Source organism: Corvus hawaiiensis, chromosome 2 (genome assembly GCF_020740725.1).
Source record: "Corvus hawaiiensis isolate bCorHaw1 chromosome 2, bCorHaw1.pri.cur, whole genome shotgun sequence".
Taxonomy (NCBI): domain Eukaryota; kingdom Metazoa; phylum Chordata; class Aves; order Passeriformes; family Corvidae; genus Corvus; species Corvus hawaiiensis.
Window position 1 is genome coordinate 89,657,335 of NC_063214.1, and position 26,609 is coordinate 89,683,943.

A 26,609-nucleotide genomic window follows, 5' to 3' on the forward strand; every position below is an offset into this window, starting at 1 on the left:
GGAAACAGTGGCTTTAATTTAAAATTTGTGTAATTAAGGCTCCCCCAAAAAGCTTTATTTTAGGAGGTGCTATTGTCTCCAGTTAAAAAAATTTTAACGAAGAGCCAATCACAGATCCAGTTCCAACCTGATTAAGCATTAATTTTCTGTCAGGCCAGATGGAAAGAACAGTTCCATGCTTTTGTACATTGTGATAGGTGTATTTTGTACGTTCTGAGGTAATGAGAGCCTTTGATCTCACTCTATGAGTGTGAGGCAGGCTGCAGTCAGATGTTCTGTGTCTGGCTACTGATGTGAACCTCTTGATTATTCTTTTCTTCTGATTTATGCTGGTACAAATGCAGGTTTTTTGGAGCGTGTGTGGGGTGAGAGAGGAAAGAAGACAAAATACTAGTGATTATCTTTCATGTTGTGGCCAGGACATTTAGGGAGGGAGTCTGTGGACTAGATTGGCAGATAGGAATGAGGGATTGGTCAGTTTTTAGGAGCCAGGTAAAAATGACTGGAACTAAACTCTTCATGGATAAGTTTCAAATGCTGGACTTCAGAAATTCTGAGTGGTATGGTTTGAAAAGAAGGTCAGGGTGAGGAAAGTAGTTGGCCATGTGTCCCTCAATTGCAATGCAGTCTTATGCATTGAACTGACTGGAGGTATGGATATGGAAATCCATATTCCCAGTATAAATAAGGAGAAACTTCCAGCTGTCTAGTTCTACTGTGTTTAGAAATTGGGACTTTCATGCAGCCTTTGATTACGGAGGTAAGTGACTAATGTCTGTGTTCTGTCTTTGTGAAAGTGGTCTCAAAAGGATTGCACATGGTGTTTGTTGCCTGGGCAGAAAATGGTGGAATTATTTTCATTACTTGCTAGTAATTACTAAGATGCTAGATATTTTACAGGTGTTGACATACTGCTGCATAAAATTAGTGTAAATGCCAATATATAGCTCTTCTTGATTTTGAAATTAAGGCTACTGTTCTTTTTTTATTTTGTTGGAAATGGAATATAAAAGCAAGTAAATACTACAGAAATAGGAATAGTTGGGAGCAAAATCTGACTCAAAGTGCCTCCTTTGCAGTACTATGTATTACAAATCCTTTGCAAGTCGTACAGGATAGTATCTATATTAGATGTTCATCATCCTGAGGAGGTTATAGAGGTGATTTCTGGATTGTAAGGTCACTGTCTTACGAAATGTAACATGAGGCCCAGCACCTGTGACAGTTAACTGTCCTCCCCCCACCCTGTTCTCTTAATGATAGACTATATTTCCGTCAGCTGGTGGGCTGGGGATTTCACCTTTACATTTCTAATCTAGACCTGAATCCCAGCTTGAACTGAAGGTAGTTTAACTGGTCTTTTTCTTTTCCCCCTCCCTTTTGTTTTCTTTAGATGATAGCACTGAATGCCAAACTGCGTCAAAGAAAGAAGAGCAAAACGACAAAGAAAAGAAAGATGAAGAAGAGACTCCACTGCCCACTTACAGGGCCAAATCGATTGTTGAGAGTTGGGTGTGGGGTAAACAACCAGGTATTACAGCTGTTTTGGTCATTGTCACTGACATTACATATTCTATATTGATCACTACTTTTGTAGCATCAGGAAGTATTTGTATCACATGTGCTTGCTGACTGATGCATCTGCTAGGTTAGTGAAATAAGTTGAGTAAGTGGCTAACTGTGATTGAAATTAAACATTTGCTGTAATTAATTTCAGATGTAATTAGACTCTTGACTCGAAGAGTCAATTTGCCCCTTTCAGGCTGCTTGAAGGAATGATGGACTGACTTGGAATAAATGAAGTTACACAGTGAAAAGTTTCAATGTTTCAGAATATTTCTTTTCAGTTGCAGACATTATAAAAAAATTGCTTAGTTTCTGAAGCCTGGATTTTCTGCAGGCAGTAATGATTTAATAGGTGATTTTTCTCTTTGGTTTCATGGTCTGGTAGATAGGTTTGTGTGAATCATGGGAGGAAGGTTGAAATGGTTGGTTCAGTTAACTGTTTGTCCTGACCTTTGCTGACAGTAATTGCACCAGTGGTAGCAGTGGAAAAGCAGTTGTGTTTTCACATCTTCATGTAGGGGTCTATGAAATACTACTTTTGATACTGAAGCCAGCTGAAGTTTGTGGCTGTTTGTTACTGTAGAGCAGCAGTTCATTGTCTAAAATTGTCCATGTTTAAAAATAGCAGATCAGAAGAAGCCTCAGTTCAGTAGTTTATTTTACAGTTCCTGGTACATGATGTTGCCTGATTCCGCTGTTGGCATGTACAAACTTCAGAGACATCTGTTGTGCCACTTGTCCTTTCCCCTCACCCAGAAGCACTTGAATATCCCTGGGAAAAGTATTATCTCTTCAGTGCCAGAATCTGCATCTGTGTAGCTGTGTTTGCTAGGGGAGATACTTGTTTCTGTTGAGCCACAGGTCAGCTGCCAGTCTGCTGTCCTCTGCTCTGTGCCAGCCTGCTTGCTCCCTTTCCTTAAGGACAGGAGGACAGATGGATTTGCTGTCACTCAGGTAGTGGGGCAGAATCTTGCAGTGTATTAGGAATGATAAGAATTGCCACTACCGTGGAAGAGGGAGCGAGAATTGAATGTGTTGAAGAGATGTGAGCTGAAGGTCACATTATTTATGTTTTATATTCTTATTTAATGTGTCTTGCTGAAAAGTAAAATAAAACTATTTTACAAAATGATAATCTAAATGTCAAGTATCTTACCAAATTTCTTCCAGGTGACCAAAGTGTTTGGGACAAGACTTGGCCTTTAAGCTCACCCTCCAATTATTTTTTAAAAAATTGAGAAAGTGTTTTTTCAGAAAAAAAAAGGATGTATGTGTGTTTGGAGTTTTCAGAAAGAAATAGCTTACTGTCTTGTAGTTACTTTCAGTGCTTATATATAGTATGGTTTATTGCTGCATGTATGGGTTCTTATTCTAGAAATAACTTTGAAGACTTTATAATTTGAAGAATTAAATTCGTATTCCTTGGTCTCTGTTACCATTTGTGCTTGTTTGTGTCACCTAGCTGTGACAGAAATCCTTAAATGGTGCTATGAATACACTTGCCGTTTATATTGTATAAATAAACTGCAAATGTGGCTTTTGTTCATGATTGTAGGTTACCTTGTTAATTTTTGTTTTGCATTTTTCAGAAATATAGCTAACAGCTGTCTTTTGAGCCATCCTAGTTTTTGTGGCTTGGTAATTAATTTTGAAAAAACTATACAGAATCAGTTCCATTTTGACGCTTTCTGTTAATGTTTCATAAAATGAGAACTGTTTTAAGCATTTCTTCTGTTATCCTTCAGGAAAATAAACTTTTAAACATTTCCTTATCAAAACCATGAGGGAAATTTTAAAAAGGAGAATTGTTTCTTAAATATGTCATTGATGATCAAGTAAGAATTAAAGACTTACTATGTCTTCATTTATGGTTTATATTCCTTTACAAGTAGGGTATAATTTGGAGATGGAGATTTGAAGTTATGTTACAAAAAGAACTGAAGAGGCATTTAAAGTCAGTGTCTCAGGTCAATACACTGAAGTATTTCTCCTGAGTTTAATGATTTACAGCCTTACATTATGAAAATAGTAACTAGATATTAGACACTGTATATCCATGTTTTAGAAGTGCTGTAATACAATCTTAGTTTGCCAAGTGTGGAGGATCTTGGTGTTGAACTTCAACAGGCTAATCTAGGTCAGTGGGCCTTGTGACACCCCTCCCCCATGAGGGCTAAGGGATTGTGAGAGCACAGAGAAAAACCTGTTCATTAAATGTGTTGAGAAATAGTACTTTATGTATCCCTCAGCTTCATGCTTGTTTTGTCATCGTGGCACGAGTTCAGCGAAGCAAAATGCTTTCTCTAGGTCTCATTTACGCTGAGATGACTGTGCTGTCAGAATAGGGCAAAAACAAGTTTATTTCTTTATTTCTTTTTTTTTTTTTGGTAAGGGTCTTACTATGCCAAGTACTGTAAGAATACATAAGATAATAATAAATAGATGTGTAAGTCATTATTTGACTTTAAGGTGTTTTTTTTTCTTTCTCTTTTGCATTTTAGTGTTCTTCCATTTCGTATTCAGCTCTTTCATGATACCACTGTTGAGCTATCCATTTTTTGACATGAATACTCCCTTAAAACATCTTCCGCCTATTGTATTCATACCAGTACATTCATAAAGCAGTTCCTCTGATTCTTCCTAAAAATCCTGGTTTACTACTGTCATCAGTTTTCTTTTCTGAAGATATTTAGGTTTTAACCACTTATGTGATCTGAAGTCCAGATGTTCAGCTCTAGGTATGGGGAAAAAAAAGAGGAAACCCTTTGAAGTTTGTTCAAAGCCTACAGAAAATAGAGCAGTATTTCATCTTCTTGGGCTTCTTTTTCTTAGTTATAATATGCTTAAGGTTGGCTGTATTGAATCAAACTGTTCACAGACAGTGTTGCATCTTATTTTTCTGATGTTGTTAGTACAGCTGATTGCATCAAATGCTTTATAGGCACTACTGAAGAGGCAAGGCTAAAATTAATCATGTGACTTCAGTGAGCTTGTTGAGATGCCTGTCATTACCAAGTGCACTTGTATTCCTGCATTTGTGTTGTGAAAGGAGATAGGCAGAACTTATATCCTGTAAGGGGCTTTTAATTGCATGATTAAGTCTAAATTTACATTGTGTACAGAAGTAATTAAAAAGTAGTCATGACACTGAAAAAACCTTTTAGCCTTCATTGTTGTGATATTTTCAGCTTTTATCAAATTTCTTGACCCATACTTTCAAGTTTAGATTTAGAAATGCTGAGTCAAAGGATGAAATTTGACCTCCCCTGTTTTTCTCAGAGCTCCTTCATCCCTGTATTTTCTTTTACTTTTTTGCCTTTGCATCATCATTCTACCCTGTTCCTTCCACCACAGCTTGAAACCACTTGTCCAGCTCCAGATATGTTTGGTTGCTGTTTATGCCCTTAAGGAGTGTATGTGTTTGTATGTATGTTTACCCACACACAGGAATTCAAATGCCTGCTATTTTGTTCTGTTCATGAGTACTAGAGCATCAATTCAAGCAAGTTGTACTGATGATCTAAAACTTTGAAAATTAGAGAATCATAGAATACGCTGAGTTGGAAAGGACCCATGAGGATCATCGAGTCCAACGCTGGGTCCTTCCCAGGACACCTCAATAGTCACACCATGTGCCTGAGAGCATTGTCCAAATGCTTCTTGAACTCAGGCTGGTGCTGTGACCACTTCCCTGGGGAGCAGTTCCAGTGCCCAACCACTTTCTGAGTGAGAAACTTTTTCCTGATATCCAGCATAAACCTCCCCTGACCCAGCTGCACGCCATATCTGTGAGTCTTGTCGCTGGTCACAAGAGTGAAGGACTGGTACTCGCCCCTCCACTTCCCTTCACAAAGATGTTGAAAACCACAATGAGGCCTCCTCTCAGTCTCCTCCAGGCTGAACAAACCAAGTGTCCTCAGCTGCTTTTCTTAAGGCTTCCCCTCCAGACCCTTCACTGTCCTCCTGCGCCCAGCCACAAAATGAGTTGCATTCTGAATGCACATGCAGCTGATCAATATTTCTCCTGCTGAATACTAATAAGTTGAAGTCTGATGTTGTTCATCTTTTGAACAGGGGAGCAGACAGCAGAAAGCTAAAAGCTAAATGCCCTTTAGGCATTATATTCTTTGTTGGTATAAAATAACATTGAAAGCCTATTATGGTTTTGTTTCTGAAGGAAATTATGTGTATGTGATTGCATTTTTGTCCTTCCCTCTAATTTTTGAATTTGCTCATTCTAGAGGTTTGAAGGGTCATTAGAAGCCTGTTAAGCCAAGCCAACTGCATCCTTTATCTCCTCTTCGTCCAATGGAAGTAGTGTGTAGTGGAAGGGGAAAGAGAAGACAAAATATAAAATTCTCTAGGAAATTAGAGCACATTAGTTCTGCTGGTGACAGGAATGTGTACTCATTATAACAGTAGTTTCATGCCAAATTCTGCTTGAAATGTGTTTCCAAGTCTGAAATCTCTCCACACTCCAACATCTATATTTGCTGTTACTAAAGTTTATTAGTCAACCTTGAAATACTTCAGTCTGGTATAGGCATTTTTAAGGTGTCTAATTTACCTGTCAGAAGCCTGTGGCATTCCCTAAAAGAGCTAATGAAATGAATGTTAAGAAACCACAAAGCATGTTAAGTTATTTCTTTGTGCTGCTAAAACAGGAGCAAACATGCCTTTGGACATGCTACCTATCTTAGGCTCATGGCAGGTTAGTGTTCTGGCTGTGGCTGAGATGGTTTAAGAAGCTGCTGTCTTCAGCTGCTTGTTTTGTCCCCTGTTTTGCTCAAATATCTAAATAACATGTCACTTCTTAGCGCTGTTCTGTCAAATAGGCTGGGTTAAACAATTCCAGTGTTTTTCCTTCTAATGTGGAGAACTCTGGGCTGGAGGAATTAAGACGTGAAGATGCATAGTTGCATTGTTCGCTGAGGGGAGGGAGAGATGTGATAAATTTAAACAGAAGAGGGTAGTAAAACCCTTACCTATCTCTACTGCATCCAGAAACATACCTGACTGTAGCTGCCAGTTAACAAGTATTCTGCTTATGGTGGTCTGAGAATTTAAACTGGTGTGGTATGACTCCAACTCCTACAGTGCAGGTGCAGATTAGGTAAATAATGTCTCCACCCTTCACAGAATAACTGGCAAAGCATAGCATTGCAATGGATGGTGAGCATCAAGGCCTGGTGAAGTGACATGTGAACAGTTTTGTTTAGAGTTCCCTGTAACCTTCTCAGATGAAATTTGAATCGTTACTATTAATAAGCTATTCTCTCATTAGACAGTTCAGTTCATCAGTAACAAGTGTTGTGCAGGTTTGAGGGTTTATTGAAATGAGTTTCACCATGTTGATTCCCAGATGGATTTAAATATTTTGAAAGATTAACTAAATTTTTTGTAAAGATAAATTTACTTATGAAATAAGAGAAGATTGAAAGTGAGGAAGTGTATAGATATATCTCACTTAAATAGTGTTACTTTTAATAAAACAAGATAGTCCTTGGTTCAGTTTTTAGATGTCTGAGTTACAAGGATACTATAACCTGTTCCAGCCTTTACTACACTTTGTATATGAACTTTGTTTTGCATTCTTGAAATACTAAGGAAGTTTGTATAAAGTATTTACGAGCAGAATTATTTAATTTTGGTAGAAAGCCTTCCTAAAATTGTAGCCTTTTGTAATTGTGAAGGCACATCCTTCTCCCCCAGCTTTCTTAACCTCCCCCTAGGTCTGAGATCATTGAAACATGTCAAACCCTAAACCTTAACAAGGCAATTCTGCTGACAAGAAATTTAATCTTGCTTAATTTATGTAACACCTGGATGTCATTGTGGCTGATCAAAAGTGGTTTGAAAGGAATGCAGTTGCAGACTTTCAGGGAAAGTTCTCTGTAAAGTAATTGCTAGAGGATTGGTGGTTAGGTGGTCTCTGCTTGTCCTAAGTGTTTCTTTCTTGTAGTCCCCATGATGGATGTTTCATAAGTGTCGTGTTTTGAAATGAAGGGCTTTTTCAGCTAAGTCTTTAACTCTCAGAAACAATTTTAGAGGGTTTCCACAATTGAGTAACTTGCCAGGCAGGAATGAAGGATGAATGCTGTAGTTCTGTATTACTCGACAGACTGCTGAGTCTATTGTCCAGTGCTTGTTTTCTGTAGCACCAAACATGGACTCTCTTCCCCAAATGTAAGTGTTAAAGTGCCTTCTCTTTTCTTCATTGACTATTTCTTTGCTTTTCCTATGGATGTATGAGACCATAATTTGGGAAATGAATCTGCAGGATAAAATTATTAGTCAAAACCAACAATGTTAAGCAAAGTCTCTTTGTGAAGAAGAGAGCATGGTGATTTCGTATTTCGGTGTTGTAGCCTGGTGGTATGTGGAGGTTGATAGGACTTTAGTGTTCAGGAAGGGAGGAGAAAAGTCCTGATTTTTATGTCTTTGGATGGTTTGCTTAGAGGGATCATGAAACTGGGATGTCAATATTGACTATGTTCTGTTGTGGTACTCTGAAGTATGCGCTGCTAGATGGTTTTTGGGTTTTTTTGTGTGTTTTTGCTCTGTGCTACAGAGTTCTTTGGGAAATTTTGTGGAGCTAAAATAAAGGATGGTGTGGCTTTTTGTCAAATTTCTTGTTGGTTTTGCCAGATTTCTTGTAGTTTGAGTCAGCATGTATAATTGCTGCTATTGCTTTCATCTAGACTGCAAGGAACAGTTTTTAATCTAATCTTTCTTGTTGAAAAATTAAGTCCCTCGTAGTCAGGTGGAAAGATGTGAATTGCCTCAGGAAAAGGAATCTAACACATTATGAAATGGTGAAATGTGAGTAGCAATGTTGAAAACAGCCTGGGGTGATGGCTGACAGCAAACCCTAAGTGACTATGCAACGTGATCCAGTGGCAGAGAGGGTTGCTTGAATTCTTTCCTGGGTACACAAAGATGCGTTGCAAAGTGGGGACAAAACTTTGAAATACTTTTTACAGTTACAGCTGCAAAAAAGGTTTTATACCTCCTTAGATAAAATTTTTGACCATAGAGACTACCATAAATGTGTGTCTAAATTTCTAGTTTGGAGGCACTTGTTCCAAAAAATATGTTGGTTTTGTGTTGGTTTTGTATAGTTTTGGGGTTGTTTTGTTTTGTTTTTTTTTGAAGTGTCTTCTCACAAGCTGTTTCTTACATATATGCAGACATGTTTTTTTCATACTTCTTAGTCAGGTGTCATTTAAAACAAAGGTACTTCTGTGTAGCTGCCAGGCAAGCTGTGGTTGGCTTAGGGACAAGTGTAGTAATGCAGTGCAAAGCAGAGTGGGGTGGCTCAGTGATCAGACTGTTAATGAAGGGACAGAAAAGAACCCCTTTAGGAATGTACTTTGTTGATATTTGTCCTAGGAATTAAAGCTACAGAGTATATAAAAATACAGTTTCCAAATTTTTGTTTTAGAGTGGTTTTGTGTTGTTGTTTTTAACACTGTACTTTACCATCTGTTATTAGATTACTAGGACTTTGGGCTGGTGCATCCTTACTCCGGTGAAAGAAAGGGAAAATTAATATTCTAGCACTGGTACATAAGTCAGATGTTTTATTTGCTAATAGTACTTGAAAGCATCTTAAATTTCTGACATTATTTGTTTCAGAAGCGTAGCAGCTCTTTGCAGTGATCCTAGAGCTTCTGAGAGTAGTTTTATGACTTCTGAGAAACTTAAGATAATGTGTATTGGGTGCAAAATGAAAGCGTATTCTTGTGGGGACTTGCAAGGGAGTTGCCTGCACTTAAGAGAAGTCAGATTCTGAGGTTGGATGATGATAAGGATTTGCTGTCTAACTTGTTTTTTTGGAGTGCATAAATATTTTCTGTGATGTTTTAATTTCAGACATGAAATATGAAGGTTTAGATATGTTTAGACAAAAGCAGTTTTGATGATAACCTTTGTCTAAACACGTGTTTGATTGTATTTATGTTGTACCGTGTGCATTCAGTATAGAAACAGGGAGTTTCACAGGGGGTTCAGACTTCTGGTCAGTTTACGGTTTTCAAGTGGTCTTTATTTTTCTTGGTACTGGATATAACAAAGATGAATGCCCATAAAATGATATCTGTCTTTGATTCTCAGATGTGAATGAATTGAAGGAGTGCCTTCATGTACTAGTGAAGGAACAGCAAGCTCTGGCCACACAAACTGCAACAACAGCTCTTTCAGCTATGAGGCTAAAGCAGAGGCTGGTTATCCTGGAACGATACTTCATTGCTTTGAACAGAGCAGTTCTTCAGGAGAACGTCAAAGTAAAGTGGAAAAGCAGTAGCGTTCCTCTGCCTGCTGTGGATAAGAAAAGGTAGTAACACTTCCATGAACAAGTTAATCCATTAGAAAAGTCATAGAAAGGTTATCAACCTTTCTATGTCTGTGAGAGCTTAATGTGATTTATTCCTCCTTGTGAAACATTAACGGTAAAGAAACTTCTTATTTCTTAAGATGGCTTTACCGTATTAAGTGGTGTTATCTGCCATCAGTCCTCCTCCTTGCCTGGTGCTTTCTTACAGTGTCTCTGTATTAGTAGGTTTTTATTGTAATACATTGCTGTAGATATTAAACTTTGAGGTATAAGTATACATTTATTGAAGTATTTCTTTTGTTCTACTCAGCTAGAAAGTATGGGGAAGTCTATTTCAGAAATGATGCTAATGGAAATTACATAATTTCAACAACATTAATGTATTTTTGTCAATAGTTGCTCAGTTAAAGCACATAAATTAAAAAATACAAATACATAAAAGCAGAACACAGAACCTTGGCTTGGGTGAGAAATGATGTAATTGTGCATTTTATAGGGAACTATTTCAAGAGAAGGAACTAAACAAGGAATTATCTGATTACTTTTCATGTCTGGATAGCTATCTAGACCTAAAAATAGAAAAATCGATTAGATAAGGCATTAAAGAAAGTGTTCAGTAGCTGTCTGACAGAGCAAGCAATCTGGCTTGGGAAATTTTTGTTAGGTTGTCTCTAGCTTCAGATATGAAAAGAGAATGTAAGTAATATATCACAACTAGCTATTATGGAATTGGAGTTCTGACAAGGATGTCTTTCTTTGAATAGACTGTTCTCTTGAAATTTTTTTTCAGTTCTGATTAAAAAGAGCACTGATATCTTTAAGTTATCAGATTGCTAAAAATGCAAGTATAATTTCTTGAAAAAGTCCTAAGCAGTTCACTTTCTTTGTAATCTCACAACATACCAAAATAGACTTGGTGGTTCAGTGTTGGAAGCAGTAGGGCATCTCCTGTTGCTGACTACAAAGGGGAGCTTACTTAAAATAGTGTGATTGTCTGCATGAAAAGAGAAGTTAACAGAAATGAATATAAGTCCAGTGGATATTGCCAAAAGTTGAAGCTATCTGTCTTCCTTAACCACACAAGTACAGAAATTGCAAAGAGAGATTTGTAGCATTGACACTTGAATAGAAAGATAAGAAGTGAAAAAATGGGTGGAATTAATTATCAATAATTAAAGATTAATTTAAAAAAGTCTGTAAGCTTAGTTTATGCAGTCCAAACTAGCTAAAAATACAGACTTCCCGAGTAAATAATTAGTACATGAATTACCTTATGTTTGCATATCTTTAGTAAAGCATCATAATTTTGCTTTGAGTAACTATGGGCATTTTTTTGGTGGCAGCCTATTATGCCAGTCTGGTTTATATTTTTCTCTGTGAAGCTTTGTGATATTGGACGTTGAATTGGTTCTTTGAAGTGGTTGAAGTTGAACTTTGGTTGCTGATGTTTTGATGTTGTCCACCTTGTTTCTCAAGATACGGTTATGCTTCTTTACAAATAAAAATTGTGTAATTGTATATGCATGCATATGGCTAAATTATAAAATTGTTGAATATGTAAGTTATACAAAATAAGTGTAACATAAATATATATTATTATTCTATAGAGTTATTGAAACTATTCATACATAATTTTTTTTTTAGCTCAAGACCTGTAGGCAAAGGTGTAGAAGGACTTGCACGCGTTGGATCCCGAGCAGCACTTTCATTTGCATTTGCTTTCCTTCGTAGAGCCTGGAGGTCAGGTAGGTCTGCTCTTGAGCATATTGAATATATTTTTCATTTGAAGCCAGTTGACTCATTAAAGCCTGTGTGTGTGTTAAATATTTGCATAGAACTATAAGTTTATAAGTGATAGATTTGCATAATTGCATTTATATGATACTGTGCCCAACAATGTTGTTGCTGATCAAAGCCACCCAAGCCAGTATCAATGTTATGTTTTTCTGGGATGTTTTATGCTTAGGAAGGTAAGTTGGGATTTCATGAAAAGCATGTATTTTTAATGCTCAATTTCAGAAAAGTTGGATTTATTCTTCAGACAAGGTCAAGCCACTGTATTATTACATGATAGTAGCAGCTTAGAAAAAGTTTTGAGTGTGAAGCTTGTGTTTAGTTTGTGTACTTGTCAGCAATTGTCAAATTGCAGAGGTTGGCAGAATTGTCCCCTGTGCCACTAAACCTGCCTGTCTCAGTCTGCACTGTTTGGTCAGATGGCAGGTGTGGGCTTACTCTGTCCAGCCAGCCCTAGTTCACCTCTTTTCTCAGTGGCTGCATAGTGGAATGAGCTGGTTTGGGTTTTCACCTTTCTGAATTTTATTTTTTTTTTTTTGGTGAAGATTTCTTCAGAATATTCAAATATTCATGTGAAAATTGAGAACTTTGTCTGTAGGAAGTAACTTGTATCTTGTGTTGAAAAAAAGCTCCGCAAAATGTTGTGTACAACAATTTCTCTAACTTTTGTAAAGATGGGAATTTAACTTCTCTTGCTGTGTTCCTTAGGTGAAGATGCAGACTTGTGCAGTGAATTGTTACAGGAATCACTTGATGCACTGCGAGCTCTACCAGAGGCATCCCTTTTTGATGAAGGGACTGTATCTTCTGTGTGGCTGGAAGTGGTAGAAAGAGCTACTAAATTCCTAAGGTCTGTTGTGACTGGGTAAGTTTCTTTTTTTCAGCTCTTAAATGGCAAGCTTGCATCTCTCAGAAGCCCGTGGTATAAACATAATGATTTATAGAATATTGGAAAGATTTCCTTCCTTTTCTAATGTTGTTATACAAGCAAGCAAAAAATTAATGAACTATTGAAATGATGCTCTTTAAATATTATTTAATGATTTTAGCTGCTTAAGAAAAATCCGAATTGGAATATCCTCAATCACTGCATGAAGACTTACCCAAAAAATTGTGTTTTACTAATGTAAAAGTAATTAATAATAATAATATTACCAAAGCAGAAGAATGCTTTGGTAATATTGTATACGTGCACTCTTAATTAAGTACAGTAAAATAATACAGATTTCTGTGCATGAGGGAATATACACTAACACTGGACTTGGAACAGTCCCCTGCTCTTCACTGTTATTTAAGTAGGCTTCAGGTTACCTTTTTACAGTAGTTACTAGAAATTCTTTTCAATACTGGAACTACATCCTTAAGGTGAATATCATAAAACATAAAAAACATATTTGAATTTCACATATAAGAATATGTGTTTCATATTCTTAGCAAGTTTAATAGAACTGTTGATAGATAGCAGGACTTGGGGCATATTTAAAGCCTAGCTGTTACTCTAAAACTTGATCCAGTTTGGAATGTGTGGGCTTTTCTTCTCAGCTGTTTTCATCACCACTTCAGTATTTTTCTGTAAGTTTAGTGGTTCTTGGGGTGCTGTAGATGCTTTTGATAAGCAATTATGTATTATTTTCTATTAGTTAATGTATATTGTTTGACTTTTAAATAGAGATGTGCATGGAGCTCCCAGTACCAAGGGTCCAGGAAACATTCCTTTGCAAGACCAACACTTGGCACTTGCCATATTGCTTGAACTGGCAGTGCAGAGGGGTACACTAAGGTGAGAAGCATGAACACTGATTTTTAACCATCACTGTCCGTTGGAATGGGCTGACGGTCTTCAGTTTTCATGGATTTGGGTTTAATGTAATAATTGTGGTTCAAAGCATATGGACCTTTTCACTAAAGCAGTGGTGATTGATACCTAATACTATCTAGATTGCAAAATCCATTTTTTATATTTTGCTAATCTGTTTAAAACACAAAGCCCTGACATCTGATTTTGCTAAACTTCCAAATGTAGAAAGGGAATTGTATGGATAACGTAACCCAGTGTTTCTAGGGATGCTTATTAATAGAAAATGTTGATTCCCTCTTGCAGCCAAATGTTGTCTGCAGTTATGTTGCTGCTTCAACTTTGGGATAACGGGACGAGGGAAACGGACAATGAGCGATCTGCACAGGGAACAAGTGCACCCCTTCTACCTTTGCTACAAAGATTTCAGAGTATAATATGTAATAAAGACATGCCCAATACTGAGGAAGAGATTCAGGTACTTATTCTTGGATTATTTGATAGGGGCATTATGTTGGAATCAAATTTCATTTGCCTGGCTAAAATAATCGTAAAATTATCCAAACAAAACCGGGAGTGGTGTTTTCCATGTAAAATCTATGTACACCACAGTTGTTTGGTTTTCATGTGAACATTTGAGTTTCTTGAGGTAGGGGAAAGAATGTCACAGCATGGTTAGAGGTAAGCATTGTTTCACAGTTAATGCTGTTGGGATAATGAAGTTAGATGTGGCTAAGTAAGTTTTCTGCATATTTGGATTGTTTTTATTCTGTGTTTAAAATTAATTGAAATGTAACTCTTAGTGAATATTAAAGGGGTTGATAAAACATAATAAATCAATTTTATCATGCTTGTAACTTTCTATTATATACACTGACTATTTTCTCAACATGCATGTTTCAGATTTTTCTCTGATGTAAAAAGAGGATGTGCAGAGTTAATTCATTTTCTCTTACACTTGTGCAGATAGTCATCTTGTCTAAACTTTATTGTGTGTCTCTATGTGTAGTATCATAGATACACCTTGAATGCTTTTCTGACTCCTCTTTTCTCTTTTCCAGCTTCTGACTTACCCTCTAAGTCCAAATGAAAGTTTTCTGAGGTATCTGACTTTGCCACAGGACAATGAGCTGGCGATTGATCTGAGACAAACAGCTGTGGTGATCATGGCCCATTTAGACCGCCTTGCCACCCCATGTATGCCTCCACAGTGTAGCTCTCCTACATCTCATAAGGTAATTGTTTGCAATATCAAATACAGTAGGATGTTTTCCCTGAAAGCATAACTGAATTTCAGAATGCAAGGAAAACAGCTCTTAAGATTCTTCAAATTCCTTTCTGATTTTCACAACATAACCTTGAGTTCTGAAATTTGTCTTACATGGGTAACTTTTATTACATCAGCCCTTTTTCAGTCGGCCTTGGAGTGCAATTTTATGGTTTATGAACCATTCTGTCTTACCACACTATGGCTAATTCTGCCATACTTTGAGCTGTTCCTTGTGTTTCTCAGAGTAAATTCGCAAGACCAGACTTTACAAATGTTGGGGGTCTGATGTACTAAAAAAATAAAGAAAAAAGTAAATGCCAACTTTCCAAGTTGAAGAATCTCTGAATCTCTTACAGTAGATATTTATAGCTCATTTAATACCGGACTGACCTGAATATGATGCATGCAAGTCCTTCTTTTTGGTATCTTCCAATTAGGTAGGTTTTATTGACTATTGGCACGAATGAGTCTCAGATGTGAATATATTTGGCATAAAAGGGTTTAAAACATAATTTGCTCTGTGGATTTTATTAAGTTGTGTATTTCAAAATTTGGTACTTACAGAATTTCTTTTTTCCTAGGGGTCACTGCAAGAGGTCATTGCTTGGGGATTAATAGGTTGGAAATATTATGCTAATGTGAGCGGTCCAATTCAATGTGAAGGACTGGCCAACCTTGGTGTTGTACAGGTTGCTTGTGCAGAGAAACGTTTTCTGATATTATCTAGAAATGGAAGAGTTTATACACAAGCATATAACAGCGATACTCTGGTGAGAGTTTTTTACATGTTTTTAAAAATCTGTTCTGTATTACTTCATAAATCTGCTCTTCTAAATATTTATAATTCCTTAGGAGAGTAGTTGGAGATGTGCTGATTTCTGTGAGCTTTCTGTACTGTTGTATTTGAACCTTCAGAAATAGTGGGTTTTGTCTCTTGTGTTGATCTGATGAAATGTATGTGGATTCTATAATTTCTATCAGGCTAGAGGTTATGGATACAATTATAATTGCTTTTATTGGTATGCTGGCCTTGGTAGCTTCCAAAATTGGCAGATATGAAATGGATTTTACTTTTGCGATATAACTGTGTTCAAGCTGCGTAGTTTCTCAAAAAAATACACTGTAACAGAAGCCTTTGTCACTCAGATAGCCTGTAAAGATAAACACCATTTTCATATGCACTGAAGACCTATGAGTATGGGAACAAATAACTTCAAAGCATTGCTTTTGTCATATTTGACCGTTTTTTTTTCTTCATGCCTCATTAATTTGAGAGCAAAGTTTTGATAAAACTGGAAATAGGAAAACTGTACCTAGTTATGTGATGGAAAATATCAGCAGTTTTTGTAAGCATGTTGCTTTTGTTTCGTTTGCAGGGACCACAGCTGGTGCAGAGCCTAGCTTCCAGAAATATTGTGAAGATAGCAGCACATTCAGATGGGCACCACTATCTGGCTTTGTCAGCAAATGGTGAAGTTTTCTCTTGGGGTTGTGGAGATGGTGGAAGACTAGGTCACGGGGATACAGTGTATGTATTAAAAATAATCATAACATTTATTTGCAAGTGTTCTGAATTCATTGTAAAAATTATTTTGTTGTGTATATAAGCAATGTTCAGCATTTGACATTTGGCTCTGTCACTGAACAGAGGATGCATTCTCCCTGTGTGTTTTCTCTGTCTGGAATATTCCCAGCTCTCTGTTAATGCTGCTTTCTGAAATACTTGTAGGTAGAGGGTGTAGCAGTGAGCACTGTTAGTAGGCCTTTTATTAATGGTTTTATGAATCCAGAACACATTTTCTCTGTAGTGTTGACTCACATGTTGGAGCGGGGTCATAATTTTTTATGCAGTCATGTTATACATTATTCCATTTTTCCCGTACATTATTGTCCTGCTTTTGTGTAGAAGCAGTCTTCTACAACAGTACTGCATAGGGGGTGTACATCAATACATTTTAGAGATTTTAAGTGTCTTCCCCCAGTACAGAATTCCCTCTGAAGTAAAAGAGAGACTACACAGGGGTTATCAGTGTCATGAAATTAATTGTTCAGATACAGTAATTAAAGGTAGTATTTTTAACAAAAAATTTTTTTTAAAACATTGCATGAACTAAGTTGGAAACAGAAGTTGCAGTTGTTAGATACTCCTTCAGTGGTTTCTATGTTGTTGAACAATTTGAACTTAATTTTGGCTTGTAGCTCTATTTATATTTTGTTACTTCAGACTGATAATAAGGCTTGCAGGTAGAATTGCAGCAATTATGATGAGCATGTCACACCTTTTATCAACTACTTATCAAATCACCTTTTGTGAAATATGTCACCTTCTCTTTAAATAGCCCTCTGGAGGAACCGAAGATGATATCTGCTTTATCTGGGAAGCAAGCTGGGAAACATGTTGTTCATATTGCATGTGGAAGCACCTATAGTGCAGCCATTACTGCTGAGGGGGAGCTGTATACATGGGGACGAGGAAACTATGGCAGGCTTGGTCATGGTGAGTTAGTTGATATCTTCAAATAAGTTATTAAAGAATTGTTTAGTGCCTGTCACAAATGATCTTCCATCCCACCTAAAGCTGATTTGAGAACCTTCTGTGGCTTCATGTGAATTGAAATAATTACGGGAGGGATTGTCTCAAACCCACTAAATTCCTATGAGTTATCTGGAAGTAAGCAATTGGGTGGAGAAATAAAATCTGCGGTGTTCTCTGTTCCTTTCCTCGTGAAGCTAAGACTATTTCATGGGTTAAATCCTTGTTGGATGTCTCAGAAACCCTATGGGAGCTTAGTCATGACACTCAAATCTAAAAACAAAACTAACCAACACTGACCTACACCCACATAGCAAAACATCCAAAAGCAAACAAGCAAAAAAAACCAAACAAAAGAACCTGTCAGGCCTTCTGGGCTTTTCTTCTCACAGAACTACTTTGTTTTGAAGGTTCCAGTGAAGATCAGACCATCCCAATGCTGGTCACGGGGCTGAAAGGACTCAAAGTTATTGATGTGTCGTGTGGGAGTGGAGATGCTCAGACTCTTGCAGTTACTGAAAATGGTTAGTAGTAAACAAAACTTAAAAGTTTTAAGTAAGCTTACCTTTCCTTTCTTTTACTCTGAAGATGTTTATACTGCAGATATGCTTATTTCTAGTGGCTTGACTTCTGTAAGAATTTGAAGCTGAAATTCCTTCTGGGGAATTAAATATGTACATTTATACATTTTGCATATAATATTGCAGAGGTGTTTCCATGCATAGATATGCAGTATGTTCCTTATGAATATGCAAATATATTGATTTATGGTGTATATATTTCATGTAAGTTTGTAATGGACACACAAAATAATACATATATGTGCATGTGTCTAAATTTTATTCATTACTGTATAAGCACAAATATCTCATGTTGTCACAAGAGCCAGAATTCAGAGTAGGAGAGCTGTCTCTGTTAACCCTTTGGAACTGTCAAAGAGAAACTGCATGGAAGTTCATCTTTCCAACGTCCCTGACCAAGGTGCCTAGGATGAGATAGATTCAAAACTTGCATTTCATTGTGTGAGGTTAAGCCCTAAAGTCATCTCTTAGAAAGCAGATAGTTCTTGGAAGCTAATTGTTCCTTTGAAATACAGCTGGTTAATGTGATGTGCATTATTTAAAAACAAATGTTTGCTCATGCAGGAAATGGAAACCCAGATTTTATCCATTTTTTTTTCTCTTGGTCTCTGCCTTGCATGCTTCCATTGCTTATCAGAGTACTTGAGGACTAGCTTATGCAAGCAGGGAACACAAATGCATCGGAATGTAAAGCAAAACTTTGTTTGTACATGCATGGGTTTACCATTCTTGAACTATAATTTTATTTACTGCAGATGCAGAATGACTTGACTGTTTCTAAGTTCCTACATCAGGACTTAGATTTAGTAGTGTATTTCAAAAGAACATGATAGATGTGGTGATTTAATTTCATTTTGAGAAATGCTTGAATGATATAAACTGAAAATTGAAATAGGCTTCACAGACAGTTTAGCCATTTGATGTGGAAAACATTTTTTAAGTTCTTATAAATAATAAAAGAAACCAGTTTTTAATTTGCTTGATTTACAGTAAATCCTATGCTTCATATATTTTTAAGAAGGACTTTCCATACACTAACAGATTTTCAGCGCATGTTCTATGTTGCACTTTTTATGTTCAGTTTTGTCAGCATGAAAGCTTTTCAAATTTTATTCTTTCTTATTGTCACAAACAATTAGTAATTAATTTGGAACTACTTTTCTTGAAATTTAAAATTTGTGCTTGTTATAGAATCTCGGGTTTTTAAGAACTTACTTGTTAAAACAGATGAGTTAATTACATGAAAAAGCAGTGCAATTATTTTTTTTCTTTCTCCTGATGTAAAGGCCAGGTGTGGTCTTGGGGTGATGGAGACTATGGAAAACTGGGAAGAGGAGGCAGTGATGGTTGCAAAACTCCCAAGCTGATAGAAAAACTTCAAGATCTGGACATTGTGAAAGTACGCTGTGGGAGTCAGTTTTCTATTGCTTTAACCAAAGATGGCCAGGTCTACACCTGGGGAAAAGGCGACAATCAGAGACTTGGGCATGGGACGGAAGAGCATGTTCGATATCCCAAACTGCTGGAAGGCTTGAAAGGTAATTATCAGAGCTGGAAATATTCCAAAGTTCCTTTTACTGCTGTTGGAGTTTTTTATGGGACACAAATGAGCTCAACTTTAAGAGTGATGATACCATGTACTGTGTCATATTTTATGCTGGTAGCACTGAAAAAGGTAATAATGTGCATTTCCTGTTACTTCTGCATTTATACCTACAAGATTTTAGCAGACTTAGACACTATGTCTATGCTTTAAATGCTGCATGTCTTGTGTTCTCATTATTCTTATTGCTTTTCTTTTATTAGGTTCACAGAAATGCTTATTTAAAGCACGTATGTTTGCATTGTCATGCAAATAAGTATATATAAAATATATTATTAGATTAAGGCAGGTGAATGGAATAAATGAAAATAACAGACAACAAATAGTGTCATTAAAGTTGCGTTTGCCTTTTGACTAGTTCATAACAGAGTGAAAATTACGTCTTTCCTTTGTGAGAAACCTGAGGTTCTGTAGGAGATGATGAGGAAGAAACATTTTTTATTGGTCTGTCTTTCCTTTAAATTATTATTCATATATGTTGAATGATCTAAATGAGAACAACTACTGAGCTAATGACTACAAATAACTTCACAGTCTCTCATCATAGATGGGGAGATCTTTTAAAAAATCTTTCCCGAAAAGGTTTCTATGTAGAAGGCACACAAAGTAGAAGATTTTTTTTAACTTATAAACTTTCATACTTACCTGTCTCTTGGTTTTTGCTTTGCTGTACTCTTCCAAGCCACTACTGAGGCAAAAATGAGACTCTTTGACATCCATAATATGTTCCTAGTTAAGCGTGGTTGTAATTAGCATGGTTTTCCTTCTCTCTGCTATTTTTCTGTCAATGATTGTAATATCCAAGTTATATTTTCAATATCTAACTTTCCTATCAGGGAAGAAAGTGATAGATGTGGCAGCTGGATCTACCCATTGTTTAGCACTGACTGAAGATAGTGAAGTGCACAGCTGGGGAAGCAATGATCAGTGTCAGCATTTTGATACTTTGCGTATCACTAAACCAGAGCCCGCAGCTCTCCCGGGATTAGACACAAAGCATATTGTTGGAATTGCTTGTGGACCTGCTCAGGTAGGTTTTATTTTTGAATGATTTGGTTTTTACCTTTCACTGAGGTTAGTTCTGTATTCTAATTCTGGTCCTTCTTTCTGTGCTTGCATGACGTTTTCTATTCTTATTCTGAGTAAATGAAGGCTTTGGGAAAAAAAAAATCTTGTGCAGTTGTTCTGCTGAAAAGGGGTGATTAGCTTTCCCTCTCTTGGATATTCTGAGAAGTAGCTATTTACTTGTTTTGTTTTGTGTGGTACAGCAATGGAGGAGTTGTCAGCATGTTGTTTCCTGGGGCACAAATAGTAAGATATCTGGACTGGGTATGACAACACACTGGAAAATGTGATGGGAGAGTTCTGGATCTGTAGGGTTTTATGTATGTTTACAAGGATGCAAGTAGAGTATTCTCTTCCACGGTTGTGCTGGTATTATTTCCACATGAACTATTGCTGTTTGAGGGCAGATTTAGCTTTACACTCCTATCTGTAATCAGTGTCATATTTAGAAAATAACCGACTGTGGAACTTTGTGTATTGTTTCCATTTATAGAGTTTTGCTTGGTCATCGTGTTCAGAATGGTCAGTAGGCTTGCGGGTACCTTTTGTGGTGGATGTTTGCCCCATGACATTTGAGCAGCTGGATCTGTTACTGAGACAAGTAACTGAGGGAATGGATGGATCCTCTGACTGGCCCCCTCCTCAGGAAAAAGAGTGTATGGCTGTGGCAACATTAAACCTTTTAAGACTTCAGGTACCTCCAATTTCCTACACTTTGAGCAGTCATTGAGCTGAATGTTTTCACTAAACTGCTTGGATGGAAACAGTAACCTTTAATGTGCCTTAAAACACTTTTATTGGCTGTAGAAAGTGAAAGAACTACACTATCATTTTATAATTTGTCATCTAGTGTTGTTTTTTTTTTCCCCTCTTGACAGCTTCTGGGTTTCATTAAGAATGAACTATAAAAACAATACCTAAATGGACTAAGCCTTGTATACTCACTCAGAGATTTTGAGCATTTTTATGGACTTTAAATAGCATTTTTAAAAGTGAATGATCTCTTTAATTGGTGTCTGACAGTCACTGAAAATGTGCTATTTTTTCTAGCGTGATGTAGTGAGGCAGAAACAATTTAGGTTATTTTTTAGGTTTACTGCAGAACTTCGGGGCTTATAGCTACCATTTGTAATCTTTGAGTATTGGTTTAAATTCAGTATGTAGGCAAGCCAGAATTTCCCTTTAATTTTACAGATTTGCAGGTAAAAGTTTGTATCTTGGTCACTGAACTTACTTGCTCCAGGATCGACTTCCCCCCCATTCCCACCAAGTTCATACCACTTGTTACTTAAAATTTGCCTTTTTTTTTTTTTTTTTTCAGCTTCATGCTGCCATTAGTCATCAGGTGGATCCAGAATGCCTTGGCTTGGGTTTGGGCAGTATCCTGCTCAACAGCCTGAAGCAGACGGTGGTAACATTGGCAAGCAACGCTGGGGTTCTTAACACAGTGCAGTCGGCGGCTCAAGCGGTGCTGCAGAGCGGCTGGTCTGTGCTGCTGCCGACGGCGGAGGAGCGCGCCAGGGCGCTCTCAGCGCTCCTACCCAGTGCAGGTTGGTCCTCAAAGTGAAGCCTGCTTGTTTAAGCCTCACTTTTTGACTTCATTACTAGCTTCTTCCATTCGTAGTTTCAGGAAATGAAATGAATGTCAGCCCAGGACGTAGATTCATGATTGACCTCTTGGTGGGCAGCTTGATGGCTGATGGAGGCTTAGAGTCTGCACTGAACGCTGCTATTACTGCAGAAATTCAGGTATGATTCATCAGCTCTGCAGTTCAGGTTCTCCTTGGGGCACTGGATTTGTTGCTTTTATAAACACAGAGTAAATGTGCCTTCAGTTGTGAACTGTGCAGCAGCAGCTACTGGCATGTGTCCACCATGGTTTTGTGGAACTTCTCTACTCTTTTCTACCTTCGCCACCTTCATCCCTCTCTTCGCCTTTCTTTTCGTATTATAATTGTTTTTAAAAAAGTGTGCCCATGTGGTTGTTACAGAATATACAATAGACATTTTGTCTGGTAGCAACTGTTTCATTTTTGCCATAGGTAAAAGTAACTTGATCTTGTTACTGTGAATACTTGTTAACAAAATGTTTCATAATCATAGTGGAGGTTTGTGTGTTTTCTTTAACTTCATTTACTTTTTTAGGATATTGAAGCAAAAAAAGAAGCACAGAAAGAAAAAGAAATTGATGAACAAGAGGCAAATGCATCAACACTTCATAGGAGCAGAACTCCATTGGACAAAGACCTTATTAACACTGGAATCTATGAATCTGCAGGAAAACAAAGTTTACCATTAGTTCAGTTAATTCAGCAGTTACTGAGGTAATTGCTTTGAATTTGTCTTTTACTTTTGTAGAGATGTATTTAGATGTTCTGTGAACTAGTCAGCTAAAGGATGGTAATTTTGGTTAGCAAATAAAGTCTTCTAGCATTTTTAGCTCCTCAGAATTCAAAATATTGAACGTTCTCCTAGCTTATCTGTGGTTCTGCTATGTTATCTTTGCTGAGGAGCAATGTTCTATACTTAATTACCCAATTTTAGAAAGACTGCCTTGCTTTTATGGATTTTGATACTTCTTCTCTGGAAGAAGTATCTGAAAGTTTTTGTACCAAATATAGGACAAATGTTTAAAAGACTGTCCTTAAAAAGTGTGAGAATCACCACAAATTTGTTTAGAACGGAATATTTTGTCCTATTTATTTAGAACTGTCTCATGGAGACTGTAAGCGGGAAAGAAACCTGAATTTTAAATTCTTAACTGAGAATTGTGAATGCATGACCAATTAGGGTGCTGAGAGCAAAGCTGCTTTATATCAGCCAGAGGAGCTACAGGATTACTTAACATATAGCATGTAAAGCAGGAAGTAATTATGAGTTTACCAAGAAATTTATTGCACTTTTTCACTTAATTGTGATGGCAACCATGTAATTTTATCAATAGTGAAACTGTTTTGAGCTATGCAGTGTCATGACTTTCACTGCAGCCTCTCAGTGAAGATTGTCAGATTGTGGTTTTTGTCATCACTCACTACAAAACACAAACTTGAGGTATTTTACAAATCCTGTGAACCAAAATGTATCCACAAAACCATTGCCTTTTTGAGTTCCACGGTCCGAAGGAGTGGAAGTTCTACATAGAAACTTTGCATATATTTCTGCAAAATTTTGCAAAATCTTAACCCATGAACTGTGGACTGTCTTCACTCTGAGCTCCCCTTAAGTACTCTGTGGTACTTTTATACCACTTAGGAACATCGCTTCACAGACAATAGCCAAACTAAAAGATGTTGCTCGTCGCATTTCTTCCTGCATGGACCAAGAACTTTATAGCAAGGAGAGATCTGCTTCTCTGGACCTGTTGCTCCGTTTTCAGCGTCTACTTGTTAGCAAACTTTACCCAGCGGATTGTGTTGGCCAGGTCCCTAACACATACAGTAAGTAGTGGTTTTAAAAATAAAAGCAAACAACTTCTGACCCCTCCCCAAGTATTCCTGTAATAACTTTTACAGGATAGCATTTTCTTATTTCAATTTATCTTCTTGTCTCATTTGTCAGTCTATTTGCTGAATTTGTCTGAACAGTGTTTGAAAGTAGTTTATTTACATTGTTTTCTGTAAGTTAATTTTTTTTTTTTTTGTTAGGTAATAGGATCTGGAGAATAAACTTTTATAAATTTTTAAAACTACGTGATTTCTTAAATTAGTGCTAATATTGAGTGGCATAATTTCAGAATAGTTTGTCAGCTTTTGAAGTCTGTGTCTTAAATATGACTATGTGGTGGTCCTCTGTGCTCTTCCTCTATTTTTTACAGGTCCTGACCTCTTAGGTGTTGGTTCTTTACTGAAGAAATACACTGCTCTTCTGTGCACGCACATTGGTGATATACTTCCTGTGGCAACCAGCATTGCTTGTACTAGTCATAGGCATTTTGCAGAAGTATCTCGTGTTGTGGATGGAGATTTAACGGGTAGGTTTTTACTTGTTGTCCTCCTTTCTTCCCCTTCCACAGAATTTTAAGACATTCTTGAAAGTTCTAAATGGCTACAAAGGAGTCAGTTTAATTTTTTGGTTAATGGGAGAGAAGGAGGGAAAATTCAATGAGGAAGGCAAGAGCTTTGTACTCAACACTAGTCAAAGGCAGAATATATTAATGGTGATTTACTTCTGCAATGCAATGAATGTAGAACTTGAACTAAATGTGAGTATCTTCCGTGTTTTTTGTTTCAGGCATTCTTCTTCCAGAACTGGTGGTTTCTATAGTGCTACTCCTCAGTAAAAATGCTGGATTAATGCAGGAAGCTGGTGCTATCCCTCTGTTAGCTGGCTTGCTGGAACATCTAGACAGATTTAACCACTTAGCCCCTGGAAAGGAACGGGATGACAATGAGGATTTAGCATGGCCAGGAATAATGGGTACGTACTTAGTAGCATTTGGACTGCTTTTATAAAGTACCTGTACAAGAGTGGTGACTGTTCATGAACTACTCTCAGGAGGAGAATTCTACTTCACAGTACAAAGTTTTATTAACCAATTTATATGGCACTATTTATTCTGTCAGTACATTCTTAAGGAAATTACATATAGAGGTAGGATTAAGCAGAGTACAGATGCAGCTTTTTCAAGAAGTAGTTCACATCATTTCACATTTTGACTGTGAAAAGTTGCAGTGAAAACCTGTGTAGTACATCTAGGCATTTTGTTACTAAACTCTGTCTGTAACACAAAGGATGAGTAATGTGAAAGCTTTGAAATAAGGAATTTTTATTTTCTCAGGGTACTTTGTAATATGAGCTGTGTCTGTGGTCAAAAGAGAAGAGTCTTTTATATTAAAAAAAAAACTGAATTAGGCTGAAATTAAATATACAGCAAATTCCTTGCAGGCAACTGAGTAATAAAACCAAAGTAATTTGGAGGAAGAAGCGATTAGAGCAGTGATTTGCCAGAAACCTGATTGTTCTGCTCCACCTCCACACAAAACAGCCATATAGCTGGGCAGTGCTAGGTGACATTAGAGATCAGTGCATAAAAGAACACAGTATACAGATCGTTGAATTGCATAATATGAGGAACATATTAATAGCCATTATTACTTTTGAGCATGTAAAAAAAAAAGCAGCCTTTGAATAGAAGTGAAAAATTTGACTAGTCAACTATTAAAAGAATGTTCAGAAAAAACCCCTTACTTTCTAATATTTTGTTGATAAATTCTCTTTTCTGTTTTATATGAATAGGTTCATTTTTTACTGGCCAGAGTTGCAGAAATAATGAGGAGGTGACACTTATACGTAAGGCTGATCTAGAGAACCACAACAAAGATGGAGGATTTTGGACAGTGATTGATGGGAAAGTGTATGATATAAAGGACTTCCAAACCCAGTCTTTAACTGGCAGTAGCATACTTGGTGAGAATTTTCATCTGACTTACAGACACAAACTACTTTTGTTTCAAAACTAGGTGGAATTACCACATTTTTAGATACTGTATTGACTACATCATTGTTTCATTAGCTCAGTTTGCTGGTGAGGACCCAGTTGTTGCTTTGGAAGCTGCTTTGCAATTTGAGGACACACGGGAATCAATGCACGCCTTCTGTGTTGGCCAGTATATAGAGGTAAAAATGTTACTAATGGGTAAATGTTTTCTAAAGTAAAGCATTACTTTGCTGTTGGAATTCTTGTTGGAGCTCAATTCTAGCTTACAATTACTGTTTCTTTTGTGCAGCCTGACCAGGAAGTGATTACAACGCCAGATCTCAGTACTTTGTCATCACCTCTCATAGACACAGAGAGGAATTTGGGTCTTCTCCTTGGACTGCATGCTTCCTACCTGGCAATGAGCACACCACTTTCTCCTCTGGAAATTGAATGTGCCAGTAAGCAGGACGTCATTTTGAGCTTTAAAAAGTGATAAATACTTGTCAAAGCATGCAAGAAAAAGACAAAGGATGAATAAATTGCTGAAAATTTAGCACTTCGTTAGTCTTGATCTTCTGCAGGAGTTCTTCATTCTTAACCTTAACTACCACACTCATCAAGATCCCAATAATTTAGCAAGATTTAAAT

At 37.0% G+C, this 26,609-nt stretch overlaps 1 protein-coding gene across 4 annotated transcripts in view; it reads left to right on the forward strand.

Annotated features, from left to right (window-relative positions):
- HERC2 (HECT and RLD domain containing E3 ubiquitin protein ligase 2) overlaps positions 1–26,609 on the forward strand; it is a 104,969-nt gene that overhangs the window by 17,828 nt on the left and 60,532 nt on the right. For 3 of the 4 annotated variants that reach the window (XM_048324842.1, XM_048324832.1, XM_048324856.1), the window contains exons 4-26: positions 1,394–1,531; positions 9,682–9,901; positions 11,546–11,646; positions 12,404–12,560; positions 13,365–13,475; positions 13,797–13,968; positions 14,552–14,725; positions 15,342–15,530; positions 16,137–16,288; positions 17,100–17,257; positions 17,704–17,817; positions 19,161–19,412; positions 20,314–20,507; positions 21,036–21,236; positions 21,864–22,092; positions 22,167–22,291; positions 22,688–22,866; positions 23,795–23,979; positions 24,357–24,512; positions 24,773–24,958; positions 25,778–25,948; positions 26,055–26,158; positions 26,269–26,419. In XM_048324842.1, the coding sequence (XP_048180799.1) occupies positions 1,394–1,531; positions 9,682–9,901; positions 11,546–11,646; positions 12,404–12,560; positions 13,365–13,475; positions 13,797–13,968; positions 14,552–14,725; positions 15,342–15,530; positions 16,137–16,288; positions 17,100–17,257; positions 17,704–17,817; positions 19,161–19,412; positions 20,314–20,507; positions 21,036–21,236; positions 21,864–22,092; positions 22,167–22,291; positions 22,688–22,866; positions 23,795–23,979; positions 24,357–24,512; positions 24,773–24,958; positions 25,778–25,948; positions 26,055–26,158; positions 26,269–26,419 (3,819 nt within the window). The remainder of the gene's footprint in view (positions 1–1,393; positions 1,532–9,681; positions 9,902–11,545; positions 11,647–12,403; positions 12,561–13,364; positions 13,476–13,796; positions 13,969–14,551; positions 14,726–15,341; positions 15,531–16,136; positions 16,289–17,099; positions 17,258–17,703; positions 17,818–19,160; positions 19,413–20,313; positions 20,508–21,035; positions 21,237–21,863; positions 22,093–22,166; positions 22,292–22,687; positions 22,867–23,794; positions 23,980–24,356; positions 24,513–24,772; positions 24,959–25,777; positions 25,949–26,054; positions 26,159–26,268; positions 26,420–26,609) is intronic. The other variant, XM_048324848.1, reaches the window with a different exon arrangement.